The 15,289-nt window shown below is 40.6% G+C and overlaps 1 protein-coding gene and 1 non-coding gene across 2 annotated transcripts; one reads left to right on the top strand and one right to left on the bottom strand.

Moving 5' to 3' along the window:
* Positions 1-6,818: 6,818 nt before the first annotated feature.
* LOC138886615 (small nucleolar RNA R71) lies at positions 6,819-6,925 on the bottom strand. The gene has a single exon (XR_011405665.1). It is a non-coding gene; the product is annotated as a small nucleolar RNA R71 (small nucleolar RNA).
* Positions 6,926-8,237: 1,312 nt separating this feature from the next.
* LOC138886043 (uncharacterized) lies at positions 8,238-8,846 on the top strand. Its single transcript, XM_070167066.1, has one exon. It carries the CDS (start codon positions 8,238-8,240, stop codon positions 8,844-8,846), a length of 609 nt encoding a protein of 202 aa, XP_070023167.1.
* Positions 8,847-15,289: the final 6,443 nt, after the last annotated feature.

The following is a 15,289-nucleotide window of genomic DNA, read 5'->3' as shown; positions in this document are numbered from 1 at the left end:
TAAAGTCAAACCCTAATTTAGGTAAGTAAATCAATTAACAGCTTAATTGACAGAGTTAAAGGTAACAAGCAAAAGACAATAGGATAAATAGTCAGAGAATCAAAACCCTAGGATATGTCAAAGACATAGAGATGAAATTTAAAAAGAATCGATCGAAATAGTAAAGAAGAAAACCATAATTGAAAGCATTTTCAAAAAAAAACCGTTAGAGATCAAAACCCTAGGGTTAAATAAAATCGGCTAACAATTATAATAAAAGTGGAAAAATCTTAAAGAAAATACCAAACAAACTCAAAACCGTCTCAGATCTAAAGAGATATAAACGGATTAAACAGAAATAGCTAGGTTTATGACCAGAGGTAGAAAATCTGGTTCGAACCAGAGATTTGAAGTCACGAGAACACAAAAATGATTGTACTCACAAACATAGGGTTGAATATAGGCGGATTAATCAAAAAGATGAGAGATTTGAACCAAATCCGGTTCGAATCCCTTGAGATCCCATTAAGTAACATGAAAAATCGAATAACCAGTAGTGGTAGGAGGTCGGATAAGACAGTAAATCACCAAATGATTCCATATCCGATTGGAAATCGAAGGGATTTGGAGGGAGTTTTTAAGTGACAATGCTCTAGGGTCTGAGAGCATCTAAGAGAGAAGAGAGGAGAAGAGGGCGGCGGTGTCTGAGAGAAATGGGTAGGGTTTTGGGGTTTGTTGAATTTAAAAGGTAAGAAATAGCGTCTACCGTTGGTCTCAAAGATCAACGGCCACGATCAGAGGGGGTTCTGGGTCAGGTTGAATGGGTATTTGGGTTGGGTTAGGTTAGGAAATTTAATTAAGAAAAGGGGCTATGTTTTTAATACCTATTTAATTTAAGAAACATAATTTTATAAAATAGTTTATAAATGATAAAAATATAATTTGTGCATGAAAATGATTTAAAATAATTACTTAACATTATAAAAATATAAAAAGTCATTTTCTGTATAGATAAGGTAATTATGCATATATATAGGCTATTATTGCAAAATATGCAATTATAGTCTTAAAAAAAGCAAATGTAATTATAAAAAGGCAATTAAAATATTTGAACACTTATATGGGCATAAATAAAGAATTTAGATGATTAAATCATTATAAAGTAATATGAGGGATAATTATTGAATATTTATATAATAAAAAATACATAAATAAATTGATTTAAGACCTTTAAAAATATAGAAAAATTGTAAAAACACTTGTGCATGTTTGTAAATGCATGTACAATATTTTAAAAGTATGTATGCATATTTAAAAATATATGAGGGAAAAATTGAGTATCAACAACCATGAACTAGAGTTGTATAATCCAATCTTTCAACCATTAAAACTTATAACAAATGCTACAAATACTTCTAACTACTCATAATAAACGAGTTTGAAGCATAAGAATTACCTCTAGTAGATCAATATTGAAAAAATACAACATTGGTGATTTTTGTGTTATTGAGGATTTGATGATGAAATCTAGTATTTGTATGCAAGAATGGTATTAGAAATCATGTATATTGAGTAAGAGTCAACCCAAAATATCATTAACAACTTACCTTAATTGGTTGGACTTGATTTGAGCTTAAAATCGCATCTTGACCTCAAGAACCCTAATACTCTTTTTCCCCGACCTTGTGCATATATGCCCAAATTTCTGGATTTCGGACGCTGCCCCGGATGCTTCGCTTCCCCAGTTTACTCCTCCTCCAAGCCCGGACATGGACCCGGACGCTATGGCAGTACTTCACTGCCAACCTTTGGTAATTTGATCATAACTTCTTGTAGGAATGTCCAAATGACGAACAGTATAAAGAGTTAGAAACTAGACTCGAAGATCTTTTATTTGATAGACTTTTCACCATATAATCCTTATATATATCTATATATTCTCATCCAAAGTCAGGTCTTACGCATACTCATTTGGAACTTTAGTCTATCATGTAATTTCCAACTTGGCTTGTCTCAAGGACTCTCCTTAGGCCCTATATCACTTCAAATATACCTCGTACACTTGTTATTATGTTCGCGAGATATTTTCATATTCTTAATTAACACTTTCATACAAATAGATATAGTTAGCACATGTTGGACCTTTTAATGGCCTTATGACATTTCGAAACTTTTTCCGGGGTGCTACATCCACAAATTCCAAGGATTAGTTGAAAAATTACTCCAAGAAGTAATCTTTCACAAATAAGTGCCATTAAAATAAGTTCATTCCGGCCAATCATTTATGTATTGTATCTAGTTCAGTGGTGACTATCATAGTTGAATACGAAGCCTTTTTTAACGGCTCATTGTATTTTATTTTGAATCTGACATCCTTTATTAATTTAAGTCTACTAGAATGACCTACTACTTGACATTGCACCCGGATTGGTTATCCCACACAAATTAGCGAAAATATCAAAGTATTATTTTCATCAATTAGATTTCTCATTTTACTCAGTATATTATCATATACTCATCAGATTCAACATCCATTCAAACTAGATGTCATTCCGGACGGATTATCCCGCCTTACGCCTAAATGAAAAGGAGATGACCTCTTAATAGCGTCGAATAACATAAAACGACCATCTTTTATATCTAAGACAAATACTTAATGACTATAATAATTGTTTTGAATGCAATGAACCACGCAAAAAAAACTTAAGTCTATGCGACTAGACATAAGCATTTGGCTACTATCCTAACGTCGAGAATATCGAGAAAAGCTACAAAAATATTTCTAAGTATATAATATTCAAAATTGAAACAGAAATACTTAAAGTCCCGAATAAAAACATAAAGAAACTCTATTTAGAAAGATGAAAGGTTACTTGTTTAAATTAAGCTTCAGCCCTACTATCAACAAGGCTAAGATCAGGAACAGAATTTGGGGGTGTTGAGGATGAAGGGACATCCGAAAGCTAAGTGGCCAAAGGAGGCGAGTGAACCGGAGGAGAAAATATTTCTTCTTCTTTAGGATTCTCGCCTAGGTCCCTTGTGGATTCTTCACCCACATCGAGTGTGTAATCTTGGGCATCGAGAGAAGGTTGACCATGGAGTGCTCGGATGTCTTTTGTCTTAACTTGTCTTAAATTGGTCTCCAGAGCAACCCAATTCTTGTCAAGTTTATGCTTCAACCTCATCTCCCCGAGTTGGCAGGTCAAGTTATCATAGGCCTCTTACAAGGCAGCTCTATCATCACTATTAGCCCAGGCAAGTTCATCCAAAATATCTAGGAAAGTTTCCAGTTCCTTCTCCCTAGCCTCCAACCGGGAATGCTTCGTTGGCAACCGAAGCTCAACTTATTCCTTCTTGGACAGTTCGTCTTGGAGAGTTTGGATCTTCTTGTTAGCCTTGTTAAGATACCGGGAGTATATCAGCTCCCAGTCCAAGAGCTCCTTCTACCTCATCTCCGAGCTTCGTTTGGCGACTTCCTTTCTTATCACATGTCCTCTTTCTCAGCTCTAAGATCCGCAACTTTGGATTTCAACCTTCTAACATAGGCTTTTAGCTTCTTTCTAACCTCGACGACCCGGATCCTCTTCAAAGCCTCGAAAGTAATCAGGTTACGCTATAAAGGTAAAAACAAACAGCCATAAAAGTTATTAGACCAGGATAAAACTTTAGAATAAGGAGGAAAAGAAAACTCACCGCAATAGTTTCTTAAATTAGCTGAGCCATTAGCACCTCAGTGACATATCACACCATTTTTTTCCTTCTCGATGGGACTGACTAACTCGTGAAAATATTCGTAAATATGTCGGTGCTCCTCAATAAGGTTAAAATTATTAGGATAGTGAATGAGATAGTATGTTCACCAACATCAGTAGAAGGCTCGAAAAGAGCATATGATATCCTTGCAGCTTTGGTACTTGTTCGATGTGCCATATTTAATTAAGCCGTATGAGACTTTAGAAATGGTGTTTCTTGACCTCTAGGATTATTTCTCCTTGACCGCAAAAACCGGGTCATGAGCATCCTCTTATCAAGATGACCATCTTGGATACTTCACCCTCTTCGATGTGTGCAGCAGTGTTGATTCTCGATGACGATTTGAGCCTCTTCTTCCAAATTGACTACCACCACGGCCTCGCCAGTTGGTGCTTCATCTCCAAGATAGTGCGAAGAAGCTAAAGGACTGGCTCATGTGATAAGTAACTAGGTTTACAATCAAATACTTATGGATAATTTAGTAGATTTATTAATACATATACAAGGTATATATAAATGCTACTGGGTTCACGGGAACCCATATGTGATAGGCTAGATCCGCCACTACCTGGATCGACCATCCTTTTTCTGTGCATCCCTCTTTGGAAAGAGGGCTCGGTAGGAGGGAACTTTTGGGGGTAGAAATAGAATTGCCTGATTTTGCTGTTGAAGGGCAAAGAAATTCCAAATTTTGGAAAGTATTACCGGCATTAGGTAAGTTGGCCCGAGATCGAGGATGTCATTTCTCCCTGGGAGGACCATGAGTGGGTACTCCATACGTTTTGGTTCTCTGGTTAAGCCCGAAAGCAATATTCTTCCACGTCCAAGATTATGTGGAAGAAACTCCCAGAATCTAGGACACCCATTCTTCAATATCATCAACCCCGCAAAAGATAAAAGTTAGAGAAATACATTGACTAAAAGCTAAAAATCCTAAGAAAGGGTACTTAAAGTTGGGGTTTTGCTTCTCTAGGAAAGATAATTACTCTAAGTTAACGAGGTACCTGTTCGGCATCACGACGAACCTTTGAAATCTCCGGTTGTGGTACATTATAACCAGTAAGTAAGGACATCTTCCGCTGATAATTAATGGTGAACATTGATATTAGGCTATATAGATGATATTTACACCTTAATATTACCATGCTTTATTGTTGTTTTATAGGCAAATTGATAACAAAAATGCTCTAAATGGTGGTCTTTTGCTTCGCAGGGAATAATCTAAGTAAGAAAGCACAACAGAGTGTTTTGGAGTCAATAATGTAAAGAAAACGCCCAACCAGGAAGTACCCGAGCACAAAGAAGCAAAAAAAATGGACTGAGTGAATTCCACCGCGACCACGGTGGAACCACGGCAGATCAAGCACTCGAGGTAGAATGTTCAGCATTCACCGCAGTCGAGCCGCGGTCTTGCCGCGACTGCGGAGAACTGTTCACGCGCCAGAAATTTGGAGACCAAAGTGTAACTCGGGGAAAACTTGTGCCAAACCCTTCTAAACCTTAGAAGCTCGCCCAAGACATGTTTAAGCTTGTTTTTAGACTACTTTGGAGTCAAGAACAAGTGTGTGAAGAGTAACAAAATATTAGAGTTCTTCTATCTTCTCTTTATTATTGCAATTAACCATTATGAATAATTTCGTAGTTTTATCTTGTTTTGTCATGAGTAGCTAATTTCCTAGTCTAGGGTTTTGATGGAACCTATTGAAGTATGAACTTCTTGTTATGTTAATATAGTTTGCACAGTTTAATCTCTATTTGCTCAACTATGTGCTTGTTGTAGTTAATTGACAGGATCCTCAATTAGCTGTGCCTATTTAGTGTGCATAACTCGGGAGAGAGTGCATATTTAGGTAATTGTTGAACAACACCACTCTCAATGTATATGAGGAATCAATAACCGAGGGTTTAAAGGCAGGATTAGGTATAACGAAGCCTTGGGTGCAATCTAAAGTGAGCTGTAATAAATAAAGCTAGCTAGCGTAACTAGGGAGAGTGCGTCTAGTAAATTGTCGTGATTACTTGGGAGAGATTTATGGTAATAAGAATGCTCATGATTGACAGAGACTATTGGGTGAATCTATGTGAAACATAACCGAAAGGAATTCCATCAATAGGGGAAATCATAACCTTAAAACCTTCTCTTAATTGTTTACACTTAATCATAGTTAGTTTTCAGTTGCTTATTTACTTTCATTCGTAATTAGTAGAAATACCCTCAATTGTTATTTACAACGTTTGGGAAGTTGATTCCGTGGAATTTAGTAAGTCTAACGAGAGTAATTGATAGGTTAATTCCTTATGGGTTCGACTCTGGGCTAAATACTCAGATTATATTTGCAATGTCCGCGCGTCATTTTTATAAGGCATAGTTGCGCGTGATCAAATTTTGGCGTCGTTGCCAGGGAATTAACGGTGTTATCAATTACAATTGAAAGAAGTACAAAAATTCTTAGTGTAGTCAGTTTTCTCTATACCCAATCTTTACATTGAAATTTTAACGTTTGTTGACTTGGTTGTATAGGTGCATGCCTAGAAACTCATCGAGAACTGGTGAAGTATTTGAAGCATTATCAGATCCCGGGAGAGTTTTCAAGGCCTTAAATCGGGCAAACTGGAAAAACAACCAACAACAAACAACTGAACAATTCGAACCAGACATGGGAGATCACGAAGAAGACCCAGATGTACCAATAGCGCCAGTGGCACCTCTTATGCCAGAGGTTGCTCTCTATGACTGGGCACAACCCATAGCTGAAAATCTAGCCACAGCGATTTTAGTCCCGCAGATACAGGCCGAATCATTCCAAATCACGAATAACATGTTGCACCTATTGGAAAACAAGGGACTATTTTCGGGGTCACAAGTCGAAGATCCTCAACAGCACTTGAAGAATTTCTTGTCAATCTGCAAAACCCAAAGGCAGCCTAACGTAACTCCGGAAGCAATCAAGTTATTATTGTTTCCATTCTCAGTGACAGGAGCTGCCTAGACCTGGCTAAACTCACTCCCTATTAATTCCATAACAACTTGGGAGGAGTTAGTCAAGCAATTCGTGAACAAGTTCCACCCAACCAACAAGACTGCTCAACAAATTGATGAAATTTTGAGTTTCAAACATAGACCAATGGAGACATTGCATGAAACATGGGAACGATTCAAAGGGATGCTGGTTATATGCCTGCATCATGGTATTCTAGATCTGATGTTGGGACAGCGGTTTTACATGGGATTTTCAGATAGCATGAAGAACATTGTTGATGCTTCAGCTGGTAGAGCATTTTTGAGCAAAACATGGAGAGAAGGCCAGAGTCTGCTTGACAAGATGGCACAGAATTCAGGATGGACAACCAGGAATGCACTTATTACTCCAGTGGTTCACTCAATGCCCTTAGATCCATCCAACTCTATGGATGAAAATATGGCCACCTTATTGACACAGATGAGTATCCTCACCAAAAAGGTGGAAGAGTCAGGGCAGAAGTAGCAGGTACACATCGTAGATACTACCAATGGGGGCTTGTGCACATCTTGCATTAGTCAGCCAATTGGTAACCAGTGGAATGCAGAATATGATCATCATCACTACCCTGAAGACATGAACTATGTGTCTAATTATAGAGGCCAAAGACAGGGTGGTTAGAATTGGGGCCAGCAAAAATCAGCCGTACAGGCCAGTCCAGCCACAGTTCAACAATGGGAACATGGGAGGTATGAGACCTCCTAACAATATGGCACCTTATCCAAGGCCACAGGGATATAACAATCAAAATCAGCAGCAGGGGTATCACCCCCTCAGCAGCAGCATGGTGGACGACAAGAAGATGGGTTTGCTAGACTTGAGGCAATGATGCAGCAGGTTATTGGGTCTAATGCAAAAATTAGTGAAAGAGTAAATGCACATGATTCAGCTGTCAAGAATATTGAAGTGTATATGGGCCAAATTTTGATGTCTCTAAACAATTGTCCTCATGGGGCATTACTTGCAGACACTCAAATAAACCCAAAAGATTAAGGCCCGAAGCAGCTGATGGCAGTAAGTCTACGGAATGGCAGAGATTTAGACGTGGATCAAGAGAGGGCTTGAGAAAGCAGACAGGCTGAGACACTCATACCAGTGCGCATTGACCTACATGAGTCAACGAAACTGACAGAGGTGATAGTCCAGCCTGCCTAGGAAGAACATAACATTCAGATTGAGACTGAGAAAGAAGTTGAGACAGCCCAAGAACAAGTAGTTGAGGTGGCAGCTGATAAAGGGCAATCCCAAATCATTGGGAAGAAAAGACCTCCCACACCATTCCCTCAGAGGCTGGCCAAGTACCAAAAAGAGGAGCAATATAAGAAATTCTTGGAGATGCTGAAACAAATCCAGGTAAATATACCATTGATAGATACGTTGAAAGAGATGCCTGGGTATGCAAAAATGATGAAGGACTTGATGTCCTGAAAATTCGATTTCCAAGACTTGGCCATAGCGACTCTTACTTAGACCCGTAGTGCAGTGATGACTAGACCAATTGTGGAGAAGCTATCTAACCCAGGGAGCTTTATGATTCCCTGCACTATTGGTAATTTTGCTTTTGCTAAGGCACTTTGTGATCTAGGGGCCAGCATAAATCTTATGCCCCTGGCGATTTATAAAAGGTTGGGGATCGGAAGAGCTAGACCCACCTCTATGTTGTTGCAGCTAGCTGACAGGACTGTAAAAAGACCCTCTGGTATCCTGGATGATGTGTTGATTCAAGTAGGAAAATTTGTGTTCCCTATAGATTTTGTGATCTTAGACTGCAAGGTGGATGAAAAAATTCCCATAATTTTGGGAAGGTCGTTCTGGGCCACTGGAAGAGCTCTCATTGATTGTGAGACTGGGGAGCTCAAGATGAGATTGAACGATGAAGAGATAACATTCAATGTGCAAAAATCTATGAGGCGACCAAGTGAATTCGCCAATTGCTCTCTTATTGATGCCGTGGATGTAATTGTGGAAATTGATGATGAGATGCTGACTATTGAGGACCCTCTTGTTGCATGTCTGATGAATTTAGAAGAGGTGAATGGAGAAGAACTGGTAGAAATGGGTATTGGCGTTAGAGGGCAGAGGGTTCTGGGATAGAACTCTTGAATTTGAGCCCTTGCACTTGGAAAATAGAGAAACTCCTCCAGCCAAGCCATCCATTGAAGAACCACCAAAGCTGGAATTGAAGCCACTGCCAGTCCATCTCAGGTATGGGTTCGTTGGACTTGACTCCACATTACCTGTTATTATCTCATCTAGTTTGTTAGATGTGCCGGCACAACAACTCTTGCAAGTACTCAAGGAGTGTAAGACTGCCATTGGGTGGACCATGGCAAACATTAAAGGGATCAGCCCCGCCTACTATATTCATAAAATTCTGCTGGAAGAGGGACACAACCTTCCAGGGAACACCAAAGAAGGTTGAACCCAAACATGAAGGAAGTAGTGAAGAAAGAAGTGATAAAGTGCTTAGATGCGGGAATCATTTTCCCAATCTCTAACAGCAGCTGGGTTAGCCTAGTGCAATGTGTCCCTAAGAAGGGTGGCATGACAGTGATCAAAAACGATAACAATGAACTGATTTCAACAAGAACCATCACGGGCTGGAGAATTTGCCTGGACTACAGAAAGTTAAATCTGGCCACCCGGAAAGACCACTTCCCACTTCCCTTCATTGATCAGATGTTAGACAGATTGGCAGGGAGGTCACACTTCTATTTTCTGGATGGGTACTCAGGGTACAATCAAATCTCTATTGCACCAGAGGATAGAGAGAAGACCTCCTTCACTTGCCCATATGGCATTTATGCCTTTCGGAGGATTGGTTCTAAGGTAATTGTATATATTGATCATGCAGCTCTCAAGTACTTTATTGAGAAGAAGGAGTCTAAGCCGTGCCTGATTCATTAGGTGCTGCTACTACAAGAATTCGACCTAGAAATTGTGACCATAAGGGCACAGAAAACCAAGTTGCTGACCATCTATCACGACTTGAGGGAGCTGAAAACTCAGTTGAGGTTGAGGACATTCTAGAAACCTTTCCAGACGAGCAGCTGCTCGTTACTAGTCTTTAGAAAGTACCATGGTATGCAGACTTTGCAAATTACCTGGCCAACGGTATAGTTCCCTATGACCTTTTCTCTATACAAAAGAAAAAGTTTTATCGTGACTGCCGCATGTATTATTGGGATGAACCTTACCTATTTCGAATATGTGTTGACAATATGATCCGCAAGTGTGTCCTCAAGATAGAACAATCTTCTATTTTGCAGACATGTCATGCATCGGCGTATGGAGGGCATTTTGGAGGAGTCGGGACAGCTTCAAAAGTGCTAGAGGCCGGTTTCTTTTGGCCAACAGTGTTTAAAGATGCGCACCAATGGGTGAAGGGATGCAATGAATGTCAGCGAACCGGGATCATTTCCCGTCGCCATGAGATGCCCATGAACCCGATTCAAGAGGTGAAAGTGTTTGATGTCTGGGGGATTGACTTTATGGGACCCTTCGTTAGCTCCTTTGGCAATAAGTACATACTTGTTGCTGTGGATTACGTGTCTAAATGGGTAGAAGTTGCAGCGTTGCCCACTAATGATGCAAGAGTGGTGGTGAGATTTTTGAAGAAGAACATATTTACCCGTTTTGGGACCCCGAGAGCAATTATCAGTGACGGAGGCACCCACTTCTGTAATAGAGCCTTCGAGAAGTTGCTAGCAAAGTATCCCACAAGGTGGCTACCCCTTATCACCTGCAGACCAGTGGACAGGTGGAAGTGTCTAATAGAGAAATAAAGAGTGTATTGACCAAGACTGTAAACGCCACAAGAACTGATTGGGCGAAAAAGCTAGATGATGCACTTTGGGCTTATATAACTGCTTTTAAAACACCAATTGGTATGTCACCATATAAGTTGGTGTTTGGGAAGGCCTGCCACTTGCCAGTGGAACTTGAACATAAAGCTTGGTGGGCACTGAAACAGCTGAACCTAGACATTGAGGCTGCGGGCACAACGAAAATCACTAAATTGCATGAGCTTGACGAGTTCCGACATCTTGCTTTTGAGAGCACAAGGTTGTAAAAGGAAAGAATGAAGAGGTTGCACAACCAGAACATTGTTGAGCGACATTTCAAACCCCGGAACATGGTATTGCTCTATAACTCAAGATTTAGGTTATTCCCGGGAAAGCTCAAGTCACGATAGTCTGGGCCATTTCGGGTGGTCGAAGTATTCCCTTCAGGGGCTGCAGAGATTGCCTCAGAGAAATACTCTTACACATTTAGAGTCAATGGGCAGAAATTGAAGCTATACATACGCATGAAAGAACCAAAAGAAGTGTCAGAGATCCACCTAATGGAACCTTAGAGGTCGAGCGAGCCTTAAATGCGCTTGTCTGCATTGTGCCGTGACGTTAAATCAGGCGCTGCGTGGGAGGCCACCCACGAATGTTGTTGTTAGTGTTTTCTTATGTAACTTCCTTAAAAAAATATAAAAAATTGGGCAGCATCGCGACCGCGGCAGAACCGCGGTAAGACCGCGGTGAGAGGCGAGTATTCTGCCTCGCGTCGCCCAACCCACCGCGACCTCGGTGGTACCGCGGTGAGACGTAAGTTTTCTGCCTCGAATATTTTATTCCACCGCGACCGATGTTGGACCAAGGTTGACCGCGGTGGACGCCAGGTTCGTTTATTTTATATTTTTTCTTTTCTTTTTCTCTTCTTCTATTTTTACCCCTAATCAACACCCCCCCCCCCTTTAATAAAACAAAAGAAAACACCCGCCCCATACCCCTATTTCTCAATCTCTCTCTCTCTAAATCCTAACTCCCCAAATTCCCCCTCTTCTCCCCCTTCTTCTTCACTCACACTACTCCCCCATCTCCATTCCTCTCACTCCTTCCTCCATCAAGGTATGAACTCACCTACCCCTATCTTTTCTTTTGTATTTTGTGTAGTTGTATGATTTTTTGTCATTGTGTAGTGATTTTTAATTGTGTAGTAATTTTTAGTAGTTTTTTGTTAGTTTTCTTCTTATTTTCTTATAAAATTCGTTTTTAGACTTATTAATGAAGGGGCTGTGTATATAATGTGGTGGTAAGGTGGAGGTTTGTGGGTAATTACACTAATTGTTATGGGGTGTAATGGTGTAGTCGAATTTGTGATTTGGGGGAAGCGTTGATGTATTCATATGGGCTATATGTATGAAGAAATTGTCTTGCCCACAAGGTGTTTGGGAAATTGCTTCAATGGAGTTATAATGGCTAATGTGACATGGTTGTGGTGAAGTTTGAGTATCCACCCATAGTCACACATTTCACACACTCACTGATAAGCGTTTCTCTGTTTGACAGGTACAATGAATCCATCTAGGAAGAGACGCAACACCGGGTCCTCCGCTAGTTGACCGGGAAGCTCCTAGAGGGCCAGGGGTCAAGCCAGTGCACCACAGTTTGACAACACCAGGTTTGTCTCCAAACCGGCGGAGGATAGGTACAATGCAAAGGCAGGTAAGAAATTGCTACCTGAGGTACATATTGACCGAGAAGCCTTAGAGGTGGAATGCCTGAATATTTTTGATGAGTTGAGGAGGTGTCAGATGGACATCCTCTTCGAGGTACCGGAGGAAGCCAATGTTCAGATGGTAAGGGAGTTCTATGCTAACTGCCCGGAACACGAGAATGGGATTGTTACTGTGCGCAATACCCGGGTAAATGCATCTATCGAGGCCATCCGCAGGGCGTACCGGCTGCCAATGTTCAGGGGGGAAGCTGATGCCTATCGTACCTTTAGCCGATCAAGTGCTTTGTGGGCAACTCTTCTTGAAACTATCTGTGTGCCAAACAAAGATTACATATGGATAAAGCACAGGATCACACTTAACTCCCAGTCTCTCAATTGGGAGGCTAAGTGTTGGCTAACAATTATCAACAGTTGGCTGTTGCCCTCCAGTAATACGACCGATGTCAATCTACCATGAGCGGCGGCGATCTACTGCTTCATGGCCCAAAGGGATTTTGATGTGGCCTGGCTCCTCCATAATGAGATGCTCATTAGATCACCTAAGTTGCTCAAAGGTTTCTACTTCCCTTCTCTAGTCACCAGGCTGTGCCGTCTTGCTAGAGTCCCTGATGACCCTAAAGTTGATGGGAAATTGCCACTGAAAGCCCCGTTCCTCGCAAGAAAAATCAGAATTGGGATAGAGCCGGTGGTGAATGTTGATGAATCGGATGATGAATCTGATGATGATGATGCTGAGGTAGCTGAGATCCCACCACCTACAAGAGTTGATGAGGCGGGCCCTTCACAGCCCTGTCGTAGTACCCCCATGACTGCCCTAGAGCAGGACATGGCTGGTCTCCGCACTTCTGTCACAGACTTGGGCACCAGATTTGACACTCTGACCACTCAACAGGTAAAGTCGGAGAAGAAGATTATGGGATGGCTTCGAGCACTAGGACGAGCATGTCACCTCAATCCTGGCACCGTCTCTGATCAGGATTGATCTTCAGGGAAGTCCCCCTCCTTACTCTGCTCTTTATTTGTTGACATGAGGGCATGCCATATTTTTAAGTGTGGGGTGGGGGATGGTTGTGTTGTAAATAGATTGTGTAACCTTGCATGCTATTGATTTAATTTTGTTGCTTTATTTTTGATTGATTAGTAGGGTAGGATCATGTAATTAACTTCGACTTACCCCAACGACAGACACCTTTCGACAGGTCTCTTGAGGGACATAAGTTGAAATATATATATAAGGACTCTTCCTGATGACGTATATTTGAGACAGTTCTTGAGGGAAGTTAGTCTAGAGAAAATACTAAAAAGATTTTTTATTTTATTTTTAGGTAGTGTAGTAACTCTCCCTTGGTTTTTCTTTGGGCCACGGTTCTTTTCTAAGGGTTTAACTTGAACCGGGTGTAGGTAATTTTTGTTTATTTTATTTTTTTTGTTTTAGTTAGCATCGATGGGCTAAGAGCTGAAATAAAAAGAGAATCCTTTGGCGTTAGTACACTTGAACACAATCGACACTAGAGTGTAATGCCTAGTCTCAATAGTTGACTCTGGCTAAAAGTGCCTTAAAGTTGTATGTTTGTAGCTGACTTGAACACTCAACAGAGAATGTCTTGATAAATCAATCCGGAGTGAATCATGTGTCATGTGTGTGTGAGCTATACTGTATTCTATGTTTTACATTTGATGCCTAGAACTTGCCATGTGTGCTTGCAAAGCGAAATAGTAGCTTCATTCAGTCTTAGAAGTGATATAGGCATTTCTTTGTTAAGCCAGATATATATAACGTAAACCCACCTGAATGTAATACATATTAATTAACCCCGTTGACCCTATAAGCCTGTTTCATTGGCAACCACATGGCGAACCTTACCCAATGGTTTGAATAGTCTTCTGTTTGAACCCTTTTACCTCCCATGAGCACTTGAATGGGCTTGACATATGCAAAAGTTAAAGTGTGGGGTGGTGGTTTGGTTTTGAGTTGAGCCAATGAAATAGAGGAAAGGTGCAGTTTTGAAGAATGAAGGAAGAAGCACCACGAAAAAAAATTGTTTGTGAATAAATATAGTAGTTCATAAGTGGTAGTTTGATGCAAATGCACCTAAAGGAATGTGTTATTATAAATGAATTGTGGGGAATGTCTGGTTGACATAAGAATGATCTGGAATGTTAATGTGTTGTGTATTAAAAGTACTTAGGGAGGCTAGTCATTATATCCAAATATATCCTACCCATCCCTTACCCTACATTACAACCAAATGAAGTCCTAATTGATCTTAGTCTGGATAGGCTCGATTAGTAGAGTATTACACTACATGCAAGTCTATGGTGCATCTTTGTGGCATGTGAATGTTCTTTTGGAGAGTGAGCGAATTTTGTCCATCTGAGTTCCTAATTGTTTTTTAACATATTGATTGTGGAACTACTCTTTTGTATGATGTGAGGGCATGTGATTAACAAAGGAAATGTAAGTCTTGACTCTTGTATAGAGTAGTTTGAGTAAGTGCAAATATTGCATGGTATGAGAGATTCGACTGTTGAGGCAAAGGTTGTTCACTACTAGGTGCAACTTTGGCAAATTGTTCAGGGTGTGAGTCATTAAGGGAAAAGCTTAGGGAAGGAACTTTGATAGAGTGTGGCGGATTGCTAGAGGACTAGAAATGATTTAAGTGTGGGGTGTTGATATTAGGATATATAGATGATATTTACACCTTAATATTACCATGCTTTATTGTTGTTTTATAGGCAAATTGATAACAAAATGCTCTAAATGGTGTTCTTTTGCTTCGTAGGGAATAATCTAAGTAAGGAAGCACAACAGAGTATTTTGGAGTCCATAATGTGAAGAAAACGGCCAACCAGGAAGTACCCGAGCACAAATAAGCAAAAAAAATGGACTGAGTGAATTCCACCGCGACCGCAGTGGAACCGCGGCAGATCAAGCACTCGAGGAAGAATGTTCAGCATTTACCGCGGTCGAGCCGCGGTCTTGCCGCGACCGCGGTAAACTGTTCATGTGCCAGAAATTTGGGGAC

Source organism: Nicotiana sylvestris, chromosome 2, assembly GCF_000393655.2.
Source record: "Nicotiana sylvestris chromosome 2, ASM39365v2, whole genome shotgun sequence".
NCBI lineage: Eukaryota > Viridiplantae > Streptophyta > Magnoliopsida > Solanales > Solanaceae > Nicotiana > Nicotiana sylvestris.
Note: the sequence above shows the minus strand (reverse complement) of the source record. Positions and strands in the feature narration are given on the sequence as shown.